The sequence below is a fragment of the Peromyscus leucopus genome, chromosome 15, assembly GCF_004664715.2.
Source record: "Peromyscus leucopus breed LL Stock chromosome 15, UCI_PerLeu_2.1, whole genome shotgun sequence".
Classification (NCBI taxonomy): Eukaryota; Metazoa; Chordata; class Mammalia; order Rodentia; family Cricetidae; genus Peromyscus; species Peromyscus leucopus.
Window position 1 is genome coordinate 22,119,631 of NC_051076.1, and position 16,409 is coordinate 22,136,039.

Consider the following 16,409-nt stretch of genomic DNA (forward strand, 5'->3'; position numbering starts at 1 on the left):
GCTGCCTGGCTTCTTGCCCCGGGTGTCTCCCTCATTCTCTCCCCCTCCTTCCTTCTCCAGCCTAGATTTCTCTCCTGTTTATTCTCTCTGCCTGGCAGCCCCGCCTATCCTTTCTCCTGCCTTGCTATTGGCTAGCTTTTTATTAGACCAATCAGGAGCCTTAGGCAGGCAAGGTGAACCAAATGCAACACATCTGTACATAATTAAACAGATGCAGCATAAACAAAAGTAACACATCTTTATACAGTTAAAGTAATATTCCGTAGCAGAAACAAATGTAACACATCTTTGCCTGGTTGAACAAATATTCCACAACATCCAAGTTTCTTATTCCTGCTTTTTTGATTCTACCACAATCCAAGACACAGAATAATGGAGGTTTTTTTTTTAATAACACAAATACTTATTTAGTCTACTTAGCCAATTTTAAAGGAAATCTTCCTTAGAGTGTTCTCTCACTTCCAGTGTGCTCATCTCATTTCCTGCCTGTGCCTCCACACCTCACCAGCCACTGTTCTCCTCGGACAGGCGGGCAGGTGGGAGGCCTGAACCTTTGCCAGCTGTTTCTTGGAGTTTCATCAACACAGTACCACAAACCCCCTGCCGCTCTTTTTTCTCTCTAAAAATTATCTCCAGGTGTAATAACTTACACTTCCAAGTACAACCTTTCACTGAGCACTTGCTATGCATTAAAAGCTTTCTAAGTGGCTAGCATAGAATCAATTTATTAACCCCGTTAAGAAAATTTAAATGGTTCTTATCACTTAGGTGAAAAAAACCAGGGCTTTCAAATATGAAATAATTTGCTCAAATCACAGATCTAGAAAGTGGAACAGTAGAGATTTGATGGACAGTAGTTTCACACCATTACCTGAAAATGACATTGTGGTCTTCTCATATCAGGTATTTGTTTTCTTATAAACATGACAGGTATTTCAGTCACTACAAATAGTACAATAAAGCAATGCCTTTTACCTGCCATGCAATACACACAATGCCCACTAGATGGCAACAAACACCAAGAAACTAAGACGCTAACCCCCCTCCCAGCTTGTATTAAAAAGCAGTTACAAATTGAAAATATCCATACTCACTATCTTTTAATACTCCCCCAAAAGAAAACTTCATATGTCTTATCAGAACTATAGGTAAAAACTCCTAGACTTTCATCACATCACATCAACCACGTGACAACCAGTTATTTCCTTGATTCCCGTCAATTCAGTGTAAATGCTGGATTCACAACATGCAATGCCTCTCCCTCCCTCCCTCCTTCCCTCCCTCCCTCCCTCCCTCCCTCCCTATTTATTCTTCTCTCACCATAGTTTCCCTCCCTTCACTCTTCCCAGTTCTCACCACCCCCACCCCTTTCCTGCAGACCCACTGTTTCCCTTCAGAAAGGAGCAGGCCTTCCAGAGATATCCACCAAATGCAACATAACAAGTTATAATAAGACTAGGTACAAACCCTCATATCAAGGCTGGGTGAGGCAACGCAGTTGGAGGAAAAGGTCCCAAGAGCAGGCAAGAGTCAGAGACATCCCCACCCCCGCTGTAGGAGTTCCACAAAAACACCAAGCTACACGACCATCACAAATACACAGAGGACCTAGAGCAAAACCACGATGGCTCTGCAATTGTCGCTTCAGTCTCTGTGAGGAGCCCTTACGAGCCCTGCTTAGCTGATTCTGTGGGCCCTGTTCTGGTGTCCTCCATTCCTCTGGCTGCTACAGTTTTCCCTCCCTACTTCCACGGTGTTCCCCAAGCTCCAAGGGTAGGGACCTGATGAAGATCTTCAATTTGGGCTCTCTCCCTGTGTCATGTTAGGCTGTGGGTCTCTGCATCTGCTCCCATTAGCTGCCACAGGTAGCCTCTCGGATGACAATCGGGCTAGGCACCAATCTTGCTCATTCTTAGTCATTAAATTTCAAAAGTCATTAATTATATGAGATCACATTTATATTTAAAACTACTGACTAATTTCGCTTCAACAAACATTAGTTGTGCAATGAATATGCAAATGACATGAGAGAAAACCCAGTGTTAGACATAACAGTCTTTCCAACAGCTACAGGAAGTCCTGGAGACTTTGTAACAACAGGGGGTGTTCGGAGGAATCAGAGGTGAATTCAACAAGAAGCAGGGGCGTTTCTGCGAAGACTGCCACCTGAACTGAGCCTCCTCTGACAAACACGCATGTCACAGATAAGTACCAAGTCGTTGGTGCTGGCTCAGGGAACTCATGAAAACGCTGTTATAATTCAGGTTCTTCAGCTGTCTGGGTGAGGTGAAGAGGAAAGCTGGAGAAGGGCCAGACTGACAGAGCTGCGAGGCCAGCCTGGAGAATTAGCACACTTCCACAGGGGAGTTCCCTAAGTGGGGTATTTACAACTCAGAAAGCCTAAGGCAATGCAAAGGGCACAGTTCGGGAAGGGGAGGACCCTGAGAACGCAGCTAGAGGCGACCGACCGCCACACTCTGCACAACACACATGGCTAAGAGCACAGCAGAGGTGAGGAGGAAAGGTGGGCAGAGGGCACCGTGAACAGGGAACTCTGCAGAGAAACAGCATGGGGGTGAGAGTCACGGGCGGGGCGGGGAAAGCGGAAGATGTTTGAAGGCTGTAATCTAGAGTGGCTGGTCAGGCGAGAGGGCATTACTGAGCAATCTGAAAGGACTGGTAGGTGGAAAGCATGGCCATGTGGAAGATGCCAGCAGAGTATCATTCATACGAGGTCTAGGAGCAGCAGGAAATGCAGCTCAAGCGAGCAGTGCCAGGAAAAAGCCCCATGAGGTGAAGGAAGGAGAATGAAGCCCAAGAGATCAGGCGGTGTAGGGGGCAGGGCCAGGAAGTCACTCTGAAAAAGGCCTAGTAAACCAGACCCAAAAGGAGTTCACAGGGCCTCTGAGAGAAGACCCACAGGAGGAGGATGCCAACTAAAGCAGGGGCAGAAGCCTGATCGTCAAGTCTGGACAGCTAACGCGTCCAAAGCTACAGGGTGGGTGTGAGCGGATGAAGACCACAGGAAGGTCTCTGAACTGGCAATCAGGAAGTGAACAATTCAATAACATGAATTCAATCTAGAATTTGCTGAAAGCCTGACTGCTCTGTGACCAGAAATGATAGTGGAGTGACATGGACAGACAACTCTTGAAAAGGCTGCCACCCAAATGATGGGAAAATTAAGGTTGGGTGAGGAGGATGCTAAGGTCCAAACAGCAGGAACAACACTAAAGTGCCAAGGCTTCTTAATTTCACTGAGGTTGGAAAAACTGTAACTTTGAAGTCCTGTTTTATTATTGGATGCTACAGATAATGGTAGCGACAGGGTTTTTATTTCTGGAAACATAGTGGGCGATCTTGATCAAATGAAATTGTAATTTTTTTCAACTATGAACTTTTACTGCTGTTGTGAGATGTCCATGCCGAGAATAGGATGTGGTTTTCTGTTCAATGGGAGTGAACAAAATTTTAGTTATATTACGGAAACTTTCCTAACTTAGTATTCATAGATATAATATATAGTATAAAATACAGTATTCAACATCTGCTTTAATTTTTCTATTTGTCATTTAAAGAATTAAAATACTTTTTTTTTGGGGGTAGGGTTTCAAGACAGGGTTCCTCTGTGTAGCTTTGCGCCTTTCCTGGAACTCACTGTGTAGACCAGGCTGGCCTCGAACTCACAGAGATCCGCCTGGCTCTGCCTCCCAAGTGCTGGGATTAAAGGCGTGCGCCACCACCGCCCGGCTTAAAATACTTTTAATGACAGAAGTGAGACAGTAGTATATTTTCCATGAAGTGCTGAGGCCACGTAACTAAACATGCCAAGGCACTTGGTTTTTCTGAGCTCATTTTTCACATTCTGAGTGCTCTCTGCCCACCATGAAGGCCACCAGAACTCTCCAGCTGACTAGCCTTGTAGCCTCAGCTGTGAAATGGAAACCTGTGAGCTAGTGTGACAGGGGTGGCGCGCTGCTATGGCAGCCAGTGGAATTTATGATCTTAGTTTGGGAGAGTTACAGAGAGAAAAGGATCAGGAGTTATAGGGACCGGTGTGGGCTGCTGTTGCATATATTAAATGGATCTTGAAACCTTTGGAGACAAGAGGAGATGCTACAGCTCCTCAGTGTCCAGAAACATCTTCTAGATTCAGTTTCCACTGAGTAAGGTTAGAGAAACTTCCAAAAGAGGGTCCCGAAAAGCAGGTGCCAAAACAAAGGCCTGGACCTGATGAGTGTAGTGAATGCTAATCCTCCATCAGAGTCACAGGGACAAAGTGAATGGCAGGAGGGTCCTCAACTGGAGAGCTGGAAACTCATGATGTCAGGAGACAGGGGAATTCAGAAGAAAAGGAATATGTGAGGGAGTTGGGTCATTAGTGGACCTTTTGAAAATGATATCGGTAAAGAGTGAGGGTCAACCAGCCTAAGAACATTACAGAAGAAATGGAGAGGGAAATGGATAGGCAATGACTGTGACTGCCCTGAATACTGAATTGATCAGCTCTGATATTTTAATAAAACACTGATAGAAGTACATATTGAGTGCCCCTTTATCCAAAATATCTGGCCAGAGATCTTTCAAGTTTTGTATTCTTCATACTTTACAGTATGTGGTAGTTTGAATATAATTGGCCCCCATAATCTCATAGAGAGTGGCACTATTAGGAGGTGTGGCTTTGTTAGGTGGGTGTGGCCTTGTTGGAGGAAGTGTGTCACTGTCGGGAGGGATTTGAGGTTTCCTATGCTCAGGATACCGCCCAGTGTCTCAGTTAACTTCCTGCTGCCTGCAAGATGTAGGACTGTAGTGGGCAGCCATTCCAGCTGTGATCTGGAAATTCCAACCCCCCATTGAGGCTTCGGCAACTGTCACGCCTACAAGGCAGGGCCAAGGGAGGCGCCGGGGGACTGGAGATCTGGATGGGCCAGCACCCTAGCTCTGTTCCTGGACCCTAGACAGTGGAGGTTGACTGAGCAGAGCTCCAGAGAACACCGCTGGACTTCGATACACCTTCCCCAGACCCCACAACCTACTTTTCCCTTTTTTGTAAGTTACCCACTAAATACATCTTCCTTTTAACTACGTGGAGTGGCCATAATAATTTCACCAATATAGGACTCTCAGCTCCTCCTCCAACACCACATCTGCCTGCATGCCTCCATGCTCCCTGCCATGATGATAATGGACTAAACCTCTGGAACCGAAAGTGAGCCACCCCAACTAAATGTTTTCATTTAAAAGAGTTGTGGGTTCATGTTTCTCTTCACAGTGATAGAACCCTAAGACTTTGTGTAGAGTTTACTAGATGAGCACCCATATGCCAAAACCACAAATCTAAAATTTCAAAAACTTTTTGAGCATATTAGTGCTCTTAAACTTTAAGTTTGGGGTGTATATAAGATTAGGGCTGTTCAATGTACACATGGGTTAGACACATGTTGTCTACTATAGCCTCCAGTGATGATGACTGGTTCTACATCTGCTCTACCACTGAGGTCATTTCTGGCTACCTGTGCCCATTAAACACTTGAAATATGGCCAGCAACACATCAAAGGAAAATACAGAACAACTTTAATTGATTAAAGTGTGTTCCTCAAACACAATCAATCAATCAATAGCAACCTCCAATTATTCAAAGTGTCTAGAACGCTGATCACTTAGTGTGAACTATTATTTTATTAGTATTGTCAGGTACATCTAATTTAGCTCACAATGGATCTAAATTCACATCTAAAGATGCTCCTAGACACACATGTGTGATTAACATTGGCTTATTTACTTATTTATGTGCTAAAAGTTCCTCCATACAGAGGAGAAACATTTGCCTGTAGCTATACAGGAACATAGATAAACAAGTGAGTCAGTGCTGAGATTTCCACAGCACTGAAAACTCTCAGTCAACAAGATTAAGCACTTTCCCATATCGTTCTACAATCTCTGAATAGTGATAGGACAGAGATATTTGCAGAGGAATAACAATTCTCCAAATAGCAAGTTTGTTTAATTCCAAGACATCAACATTAGTGGACTGGCATCTGTTTTGGGTATTTGGAATTAGTTTAGTTATGAAAATAATCAAAGAAATACACAGGGAACAACAGTGGCTGTGAATTACATCCACTTCCATCGTTAGACTTGCCTTGGTCTTTTCAAAGTTGGCTTCTTCGGTCATCTGCACAGCATGCTTGACCTGCTTATAGGCACTCGTCTCTCTCTGCTGCACTTCGGCCAAGCTGCTCCGCACGGAAACTAGCGCAGATATTAAGTCGTCCCTTTCTCTGTCAGCACAAAAAGAACACCCCAAATGAGACGTGACCATGTGATCATGTACTCAGAAGTCAGAAGAAAAGCATTTGTGTGCATTAGAAGGACAGCCATGGAGGGCCTGCCCGGCATGTACTAAAGCACAGCCCAGAGAATGGTCCTCTGTCCTCCCTCAGCGAGTGGCAGGCAGAGCGGCCTGAAAGACTGAGGCCTTCATGGCAGGACCGCAACTGCATGTGACAATGCCCTTCTGTGGACAGGGCTGGCACACACAGGGCCACAGCATAAAGCCTCAGCAAGAGCAAAGGACTCAGGAAAAGGAAGTGGACGAACTGGGAAAAGCAGCCCATTCAGAAGACGGTGCTGCACATCAAAGGCAGCTTTGTGAACAAGGAGCGAGTGTGAAGACGTACAACCTCTGAAGAGAAACTGGGGTCTCCCTCCTTAGCGGCGGATGCAGAGGAGGCGCCAGGGCATCTACTCTCCTTGCCCTTCCTTTTACATCCTTCTCACGGGCCTCTTTTTCTTCCTTCTCTCCCGATTGAATTCTCTCAGCTGGCTATGAACAAAACCTGCAGTCTGTCCACTTGCTCTTTTTATTTCAGTGGGGAGTATTATGGGGTTCGCAAGCCCTCTGGTCATACATTTGACACTCAAGTTTAACAAAATCTTGGCCACCGGTTTTGATCCTAAGCAAGCTTCACTCACTCCTAAACAAGTCTCCGATGTCACTAAGCTGATTATTGGGGGCAGCATTAAACAGAATACTAATTTTGAGACATGTAAAACAGTAAGGATCAATTTCACGGGTTAAATAAAATCCAGATCAAATTCTCAGGATGCTTTGGAATTTATCACTATATAAAAAGCTCCAGTAGAGGGGGCTGGAGAGACAGCCGAGGTAAGAGAATTTGCTCTTCTTGAGGACCTGGGTCCAGCACCCTCATTAAGTGGCTCACAGGCAGCTGAAAGCTCAGTTCCTCAGGATCCAATGCCTTCTTCTATCTGCCACAGACACCTGTGTGCATGTGGTGCACACGCGGACAAGCTGGCACACATATATGCGAAACAAAAATAAAATGTAAACCATCACATATCCAGTGGCCAAAGAGAAAGATGAGGCGGTAAACTCTCTACACATACAAGGCTAAAGGCAAAGCATGCTGCACTGTACATATGCCATGGTGTGTACATCGTCACGATGACCAGCTTTCCAATGCAGCACCAAAAACACTGAAATAAACGTGCACTGTTTGCACTGCCAGACTCCAAACTGTCAGAGAAGAAACAACTGGGATTAAAAAGAAAACCAACCATGAAAGAGCTGTTTAGAGGATTGCAAACACTGAGTTTAAATACCCTTCCAAACTAACCAATGACTCCTTTTCACAAATCTCCTGAAGACAAGAATTTAAACTATTTGTGGTATTTGGAAAACAGCCATATTTTAAGAAACATGTAATGCTGAACACATTCATAAAAGCTCTTTTGTTAAAAAAAATTGTTACAAATAGCATAAATTCGTGAATTATGATGAGCTTCCCTTTAGAGCTTCCTGATTTGTTTTAAATTGATGAAAATTACTCAATTTTTATTCTAAATGAAATAAAAAACAGTTAATTGTTCTGATTGAATATTATGAAGCACAATAATTATGTGGAAAAGTGGAAGACTCAAAAGCAGATTAAATTATTCTAAAGTAAAAGATAAATTGAATGCAAGCAAAATAGAATTTGTACTTATTTGAGTTGCAAAAAAAAAGAGTCTAACATAAAAAGGCAACTAGCTTCATAGGATACACAATCCAAAAGACTTAGGATTCTAGAAGAAAGTCATCCTTTAATGACCACAGTCAATCTGAGAATCATAGGGTCACCTCCCTTAAGTTCCTGAGAGTTTCTGAATAGCAAAAGTTATAACTTAGTGACATCTTTCATTCCCTGATTCTACAGTGTCGAAAAAAATAGCTCCCCAGCTCCAAAGAGAATGGCAAGCATTTCAGTGTGTGGAAAAGAATTAGCAGATACCACAAGGCCAAGGTCTAACAGATCTGCTTCTCATGGAGACATCTTTAGTCCACTTACTTCATTTTGGGGGCATCCCCTTATCAAGAGTAGTATTTGTCCTCTAGCAGATGCTCCACAACATAAAGGACAAAATGACAAATGTATAGCACCTGCAAGGTGGCTCCCTGGGGCAAAACACTGAGGTCAAGGCTGACAAGCTGAGTTTGCCCAAGGACCTACGTGGCAGAAGGAGAGAACCAACTCCTGAAAGATGTTCTCTGACCTTCCCATGGGTGCCATGGCATGCATGTGTGCTCACACAAACATATGCACACACGCAATCAGTGTAAAATTAAAAACTTAAAATTTAAAAACTTTAGAATAGCTTAATCTGCTTTTGAGTCTACTATTTTTCCATATTTAAAAAAAAATAAACAGCTCAAGTGTATGAATATGGAAATCCCAGCAGGAAGACTTCCAAAGTCACACCAAATGAAAGCCCCTCTCAGTCATGTTGTGAGATTTAAATGGAAAAGGTCAATATTACTTAAAGAGCAAAGAAAAGTTAGTTCTTCTAGTTCAAGATGTTTCGGAATGTAAATTCATCCCCTCTTAAGCCATGGAAAATCATTAAAGATGATTTCCAAACACAGATGTTTCATTAGATCATCTTTCAGGAGAGGGTAACAGGAGTACCTGAACATCTGCACAGACTGGATTGACCCACTCCAGCTTCCTACCACGACCCACGGGGAGGTAATGGACAGCCGTCCAGGCAGCTCAGGATGCCACACTTAACGCTGCGTCTCGCCTTTGGCTGTGTTCCAGCTCTGCTCCCCCACTTACCCAACAGCGGATACTCAGGAAACAAAGAGCTCTGGGTGGCGTCCAGGCCTGTCGGTGGGAAGCCTTGCTTCCTCCCACCCCGGCCTTCATCTGCCTGTCACTTTCTTAGCTGATCCCACACTTGCCTCTTGCGTCTAATGAGGCTCCTGTTTTCTGCTCTTGAGAATTATGAGGCCCCCACGGCAGGCACCAGGTGGACTAGTGGGCAGTTGCACTCCTGCTCCTGAAGCTGTGTCAGAGGGCAGATCTAGTGCTGGGCCTGAGGATGCTCTCACAGAGGGACAGACACGGGTGACATCACCTTCCAAGGCAAAGTTCTGCAAGCACTTAAAAACAGCACACGGTGGCTTCAGGGACTCGGCCAGGGAGTGTCCGAGGCAAGGGGCTGGCCCCACAATGGTAAGCTCGTGCTATCCCACAGCCTGGTCTAACAGCTAGGGCAGAAAGAAGACAACTGGAAGTCCCGGCTGGCAAGGCCTGTGCGGGTCTCACTAGTGACTGAGTCCATTAGGCGCTTACTGCAACACTCAGCGCAGGGAAAAGACCCGAACACCTTTAGCCATGGGCATAAGTACACAAAGGAGCGGGTTGCTTTAAGAGATACGTGTCAACTTTATCTTGAAATACAGAATAACTAGGAAATGTCATTGTCAATTTTAAAATAAGCATCGTTTTAATAAGCATTATTACCACCATTTTTAAGGGAAGTCCATCAGCTGATGAAACATTTCTTTGTCCCCAGTTCTGAAAGCTCCCCGCTGCCGTCTTGCAAAGCCAACTAGACAGCAGCCTGCCAAGGATCACAAAACGGACCAAAATCCCAGAAGAGCACTACGGGAAACAGTTCTCCAAAAAAAAAAAAAGTAACCAGGATTTCTCTGATAATTCTGAAGTACCACCTTGATAACCTTTAAATTTTGATTATTAAGAAAAAGAAGAAGGAAGTTAATATTACTTTGGCCTACTTTACAACACAAAGCAGACCAAGTGGGAGGCACTTCAGATCAATTTAAATCAATTTAAAAACACAACCAATATCAACAAATATTAAGTTACTCACTACAAATCCCTGTACGCCCAATATAAAACACACAAATATCCGGGTGGTCTGGATGTTAGGCCTCATCCCGTCCTTGTCTATCACACACGTCACCCCTGAATCACACATCCAAACAGTACTCGCTGGAGGTGGAATGAGTCAGTTGACAACCAGTTTCACAAGGCATATTGCACAAAGGCTCCAGCAAACATTTAAGGTCCAATTCTGCCTAGAACCATGTAACATGAACTGCCTTTAAATACACAAAGCTAGAAGTCCAAACCTGAGACACGCTGGATGCTTTTTCAAAGTCAATGTGACACTCAGTAGGCAACATTGTTCATTAATAAGTCAGAAAGGTCTAAATACCAGATCAGACTAGGGAGCCATACAACCCAAAACTCCTAAAAATAATCAAGGAGAGACTTTCACCCTACTCTGTCACTGAAACGGAACACAAAGCACACTGCTGACGAAACAGAGACAGGAACCAAGCAGGCTGGCACTTCCTTTCTGAGCCTGAGGTCAAACTGAAGATAGGGACAACAGCATTCATAACTGACAAGAACATAATGTCTAAATGAAAGCCAGATGCTCAATGAATGGAAACACTGTAGGCCTGTTCGACACTCTGTTCCCAACCTAGAAGGCTAATGGAATAGAGGGTACACCCTCATTTTATTGGCTGGGCGATTTTACTAGACTAACTAGTTACTTCATTTGAATATCACTTAATATAAAATACATTTATTTTTTATAATATTTCACTGTAAAATTAGTTACCCAATAGGATTAAAGACTATTTGAAACAAATCTTGAATTTTAATGGCCTTTTTATACTTTAACCATTGTTGAATATCTGGTGTCTACTCTTTCAAATCTTTTCCTATGAACCTAAAGAAAATATCTAATATTGAATTTGACCTAGAAAATCAAATGGCTTTGTGTTGGTGTTATCTTTAGTAGTTTTATTTACTTTGAGTTAGTCTCACATAGTTCACGTGTGTCCTCTACACTTCTTTATGTGTGTGAATGTGTATGTGCAAGTTTGTGTGAACTATGTGTGTGGGTGTGCATACAATTCTTACTTTTTCATATTTATTTACTCTGTGTGTGTGTGTGTGTGTGTGTTTTACACATGCGTGTACCAGAGCACAGCTGTGGAGGTCAGAGGACAACCGGCAGGAGTTGGCTCTCTCCTTCCATGATGTGGGGCCAGAGACTGAACTGAGATGGTCAAGCTTGGCACCAAGCAGCTTTGCTGGCTGAGCCATCTCTCCAGCACCCCACCCCTGGCAATTCTTTTTTTTAAAAATACTGTCCATAAATCATCACAGTTGACATAAACCACAGTTTAGTTATTCCTTTGAAGGATACTCAGGCTCTCACACCATTACAAATAACGCTACAGAAGCATTCTTTATGCATGCTCTACTGTGAGCACATATGAGCTTTTCTTCACAGAAAACCATAATGCATTATTTAAATATTAACAGAGAGAGCTCCATCGCCCTGCGAAGTGGCTATGCTCATTTCATAGTGCCACCAGCAGGACATGAAAAACGTTTGCTTAACCTCGGCCTCACTGCAGTCACTGTGGATCACTAATCTTCACCAGTCTGATGGATTGTTTTTTTTCTTGACTGGAATTTCTTTAAGTACAAACTGAGTGAATATCTCTATATCCTGACAGCTTCCTCTCCCACAAATTGCTTTCTTTACTCACAGAGCAGCTAGTCAGGGTGCCATTTCTTATTTGAAAACTGTGTGTATACTCTACTGTTTGTTATACATGGCAAGTGTTTTCCCAGCCTTTTACTATAATTTCCAATATTTTCTTTTAAGTAAATTAAATTAATCAATTGAAATTATTTTACAGTGCTGGGAACTAAACCTTGGGCATGCTGGATCAGTACCAAACCTCCTAGCTACATATCCAACCTTACGTTCTGTGAGACAGGATCTTCTATATAGTTCAGGCTGGCTTACACCTCTCAGTTCCTCTGCTTTAGTCTACCAAGCACTGTCATTATAGGTGTGGGCTACGATGTCCAGTGCCCACGAATTAATTTGTTAATGGATCAAGGGAATGATTGTTTTTCTGTTTATGACTTTCTCTTTGCATGCCATGCTGAAAATACAAGTTCAAGGATTTCAGTTTACTTCTAATACTTTCATGGCCTGAATTACATTTGACTCTTTATACATAATTCATTTTTGTAAAGTATTGCGGGATATTTAATCACATGTGACCTTCTGAGACTATTAAGAAGGTTAACCTTGAATCAGGGGTGGAGCCAGAGATCAACTGACTGGAATTAGCCTTAGAGAAACTAGGAATTTGGATAGAGAAGAAGAGTGCCCACCTGAGGCAGACACTCTGACAGAACCCAGAGCGGAAGTATCAGTGCTGCTTTTGTGTGTACATGATGTATTCTAAAACTACTGAGGAAATCATGAAGTCAGTGGAGGACCAAGTGGGCGGGGTTTAGTGAGAGAATAACTCTGAAATAGATGTTGCTTGGGCTTTTGGATTGAGCAGAGAAGAGAGGGGACAAGAGTCATCAGCATAGGAAAACACAGACTGCAAGCCAGCACTGGATGCTCTAATAAACAATAATTTTCAATTTCGAATGAATGAAACTTTACAGAAAAAAAAAAAGACTTCTTCCAAAGGAAACTAGAACATGAGATGCACGCAGAATACTGTAGTGTTCTGCTGGGTCAGTAGTTGGAAAAACGCTCCTCCATAATCGCTCCCTAGTCAGCCTTCATCTGCTAAAACTGACAGCTGCATCCTTCCTGCACTAAATCAGAATATACCTAGCAATAGGCACACAAAGAAGATGTGTTGAGAGTCCATTCTGCCTAAACCACACTGGTAAAACCCAAGATACGGTGAAATCTAAGGAATTCCCATCCTACTCAGTCTTGTAAAGCATAGTGTTAAAGGTAGAGTCAGTGAACTGGGTGACCCGTGAAGATTATCTATTTCAGTTCTCTTACTTCAAATGAGATTTGAACTAAGAGGTAAAATGATCTGTTCAGTGATAACGGTTACCCACAGCTGGCAGACCAGAGCCTAGCCATTCTTTCTTCAAGAAAGCCACAATAAAGGAACCATCTAAAATCTGGTTTATTTGGAGCTTAACCACATGTGACTTAGCATGGGATCAAAGGACACCATGCCCTTAGAGACATAATACCCTCCATTGGCAAAGACTCCGGACACGATGCATACTTACTTAGTCAGTGTCTCAATGGTCTGGATGTGCACGTTGCTATGGGTCTGGGAAAGAACAGCCTCATGCTGAGCACATTTCAAACAGAGGCCACCCACACGGCTGGATGCACTAGCAGCCAGAAGAGACTCTTTATGCTTCAGTCTTTCCTTGAGGTCCTCACAGTTTTTCTGATATTCAACTAAGTCTTTCCTAAAAGAAAGTGAAAAATTTCTAAGCAATGTCCAGGGGAAAGTACTTTCAAATGCAGCCTTAGAGAGAATTTTTACTGCCATGTGTCGTGTTGACATCTGTATGGTATGTTACTAATTCTTATCACAATCTTGAAGCACAGAGTGATTGCTTTATTGTTCTACTACATATAAAATGCTATCAAGTAACACTAATTTTGATAACACCGTCAGCTCATCAAACATTAAAGTCTATCTTAAGAACCCCATCCTTTTGCTCTGTCTGTAAAAGGATAACCTCACTTTACCTCAGAAGCATCAACTGAGACTCCAGAAGGTCACTCTTCGCCTCATATGTGAGTTTCAGCCTCTCCTGTGAAACAGGGCAGGAAAGCACATTTTGACCATGTCTTGGTTTCATAGGAAAATTTAAATTCTAAATATGAACTCGAGTTTTTCTTTCTTACCCACAGGAGGAACAATGCTGTAGGGACATTTTCAATAGTTCACTCTAACTCTGCTGTTCTGATTATTAGATGAATGTCAATAAAAAACCACTGGCTCCCCAAATGGTATCTGCCTACAATTTTGATTTTCTTTCAAAACTGCACATAGCAGGTCTTATCCTTAAAAGTGTGACTCTGCAGAAAATTGATAGGTTCATGAGGGTAAAGCCCAAACCTCACCAGAATCCCCCACTGTACACAAAGCACGTATGGCATGCAATATATACATATAACGAATCGAGGAGGCTGAAAGGTTCATGCCTACCACGATAAGCCAAATGGCTACCCTATCTGTCGTCAGCTCTGTTACGCAATTTACCATTTAACAAGTACTTTTTCGGGGTCTACACAAAGCTGCCTCAAACCTCAGCAAGAGCTTACACTCTACAAAGAACAGAAAGGCACATGAATCTCTGTGAGGTAAACGGGAGGGAAAACAGAATCGAGCTAAAAGAAGTCCATCAGGCTTCCCAGAGCAGGTGTTAAGACCTGAAGGATGGTTTCCAAGATGTCGGAGGCTACGGAATCTAAAGACACCACACCATATCTTTGGGTATCCTGACCCTAGCATCAGAAGGTAAAATGATAAGAGAAAGAGTGGCTGGAATTGGGAGAAACAGGAAAACTTGGGACACAGGAAGAATATAAATGTTAAGAAACTTATTTATCCAACCTAAGTAGCTGAGGCACTGGACATACATGGAAAACTTTTTATTGGATTGAATTAAATACACATCAGAATAAAGGGGAAAGAATGCTTATAAAGAAGTAACTGCAAATCTATAGTAAGAGGTCAAACTGTGATAAGCACCAAAAGCAATAAGCACCAAAAAGCAAGTTTTTAATATAAAGAGGCATTTAAGAGGCAGGTTAGGCTAATTTTATAATTGGTTAGATATGAGATGGGAAAAGACCCTAAGACAAAACCCAAGGTTTCTGAATTGAGCAATAAAGTGAATGCTTGTGCTAACTGTTATTTCAGATCAATTACGGAGAGAAAAGGAACTCACAAAAGTATTCAAACAATGACAAAAAGGGGAGTAAACAACAGTACAATAAAAAGAACTCCAAAGCAAGGTGGTCATGTTGAGTGCAAACCAACTGGATGGATAATCCTGTTAATTAACAAGGCACAGGTACCATATCATAAAACTAACACTGGAGTGGCTGAAAGCTAAAGTCCAACTATGTGCTTCTCAGGAAAACTCCCCTGAGATACAAACATACAGTCAGATTAAAATAAAAGACAGGAAAGGAGAAATACCATCATGCTAATGCCAATTCTTAAAAAGCATGACTTAGTAAAATAGCAAAATCTGTAAGATTTTTATCATGTGAGGAGTTAGGAAATGAAATATGAAAATAAGTCTCATTTATGATTGCATCCAAACCAAGTTAGGACGAGTCTAATGAAAGATATTTACGTCCTTTACTCAGAGAAACTAAAACCAGTCAAGCATGGTAGGACGTTCCATATCCCCTGCACTCCAGAGGTACAGGCAGGAAGATCATGAGTTCTAGACCAACCTGGGAGAGAGCATGCCCCAGGGCATCCTGGGCTAAACTGAAAGACCCTGTTTCAAGAAATCCAAGGGCCAGGGATACAACTGAGCAACACAGTGCTTTGTCTAGCTGTGTATGGCCCATGCTTTGGTTCTTAGCACCTCAAAGGAAAAAAAAAATAATGAAAACTAAGGGTGACTTAAATAAATGGAGTTGTATGTAGTTCACGAGGATGGATGAAATGGTATTAGAAGGATATTAATTCCCAAATGACACATACTCCAAAGACAATCTAAATCAAACTCCACAATGTATGTGGAAGTGCAAAAGGTCAAAATAGTAAAGGTATTCTTTTGTACAAAGAATAATGACTTAGGAGATGTGGTCTACCAGATTCAGGCTGCCACAGCCAAGACAGCAAAGTATGAGCTCAATGAAACAGATACTGAAGCAGAGCCACTTGACCTGTGGAAAGGGTGTGTGATACAGGGAAGGCTTCACAAGAGTATGCTCCCCTTACATGTGCAAGGTCTTGGGTTGAACCCTCAACACCACAAAAACAAAATGCAGAAAGTAAACCATGAAGGCAAAAGACGACCTTTTCAATAAATAGAACTCTGATATATTGATAAATGCATGAGTGAAAAACAAAATGTGATCTGTGTGCTTCACATCACCTACCAAGATGAATTTTGGGCAGATTGTACATCTAAATGTAAAAGACACAGCTAGACTCTCTGGAAAACACTTTAGGAAAATATCCTCATGTCTGGGTAGGAAGGGGCTTTTTAAAGAAGATACAGAAGGTATATACAATGAACAAACAATG

The 16,409-nt window shown here is 42.5% G+C and overlaps 1 protein-coding gene across 6 annotated transcripts in view; it reads right to left on the bottom strand.

The window, feature by feature from the left end:
• The window catches only part of Sdccag8 (SHH signaling and ciliogenesis regulator SDCCAG8), a 204,989-nt gene that overhangs the window by 163,922 nt on the left and 24,658 nt on the right, over nucleotides 1-16,409 (bottom strand). For 5 of the 6 annotated variants that reach the window (XR_005092993.1, XR_003734112.2, XM_037211197.1 and 2 more), the window contains exons 7-9: nucleotides 13,880-13,944; nucleotides 13,405-13,593; nucleotides 6,144-6,282 (exon numbers count right to left, since the gene is read on the bottom strand). Coding sequence is in view for 3 of the 6 variants with exons in the window: in XM_037211197.1 (XP_037067092.1) it covers nucleotides 6,144-6,282; nucleotides 13,405-13,593; nucleotides 13,880-13,944 (393 nt within the window). In the remaining 3 variants the exon portion in view is untranslated. The remainder of the gene's footprint in view (nucleotides 1-6,143; nucleotides 6,283-13,404; nucleotides 13,594-13,879; nucleotides 13,945-16,409) is intronic. The other variant, XR_005092992.1, reaches the window with a different exon arrangement.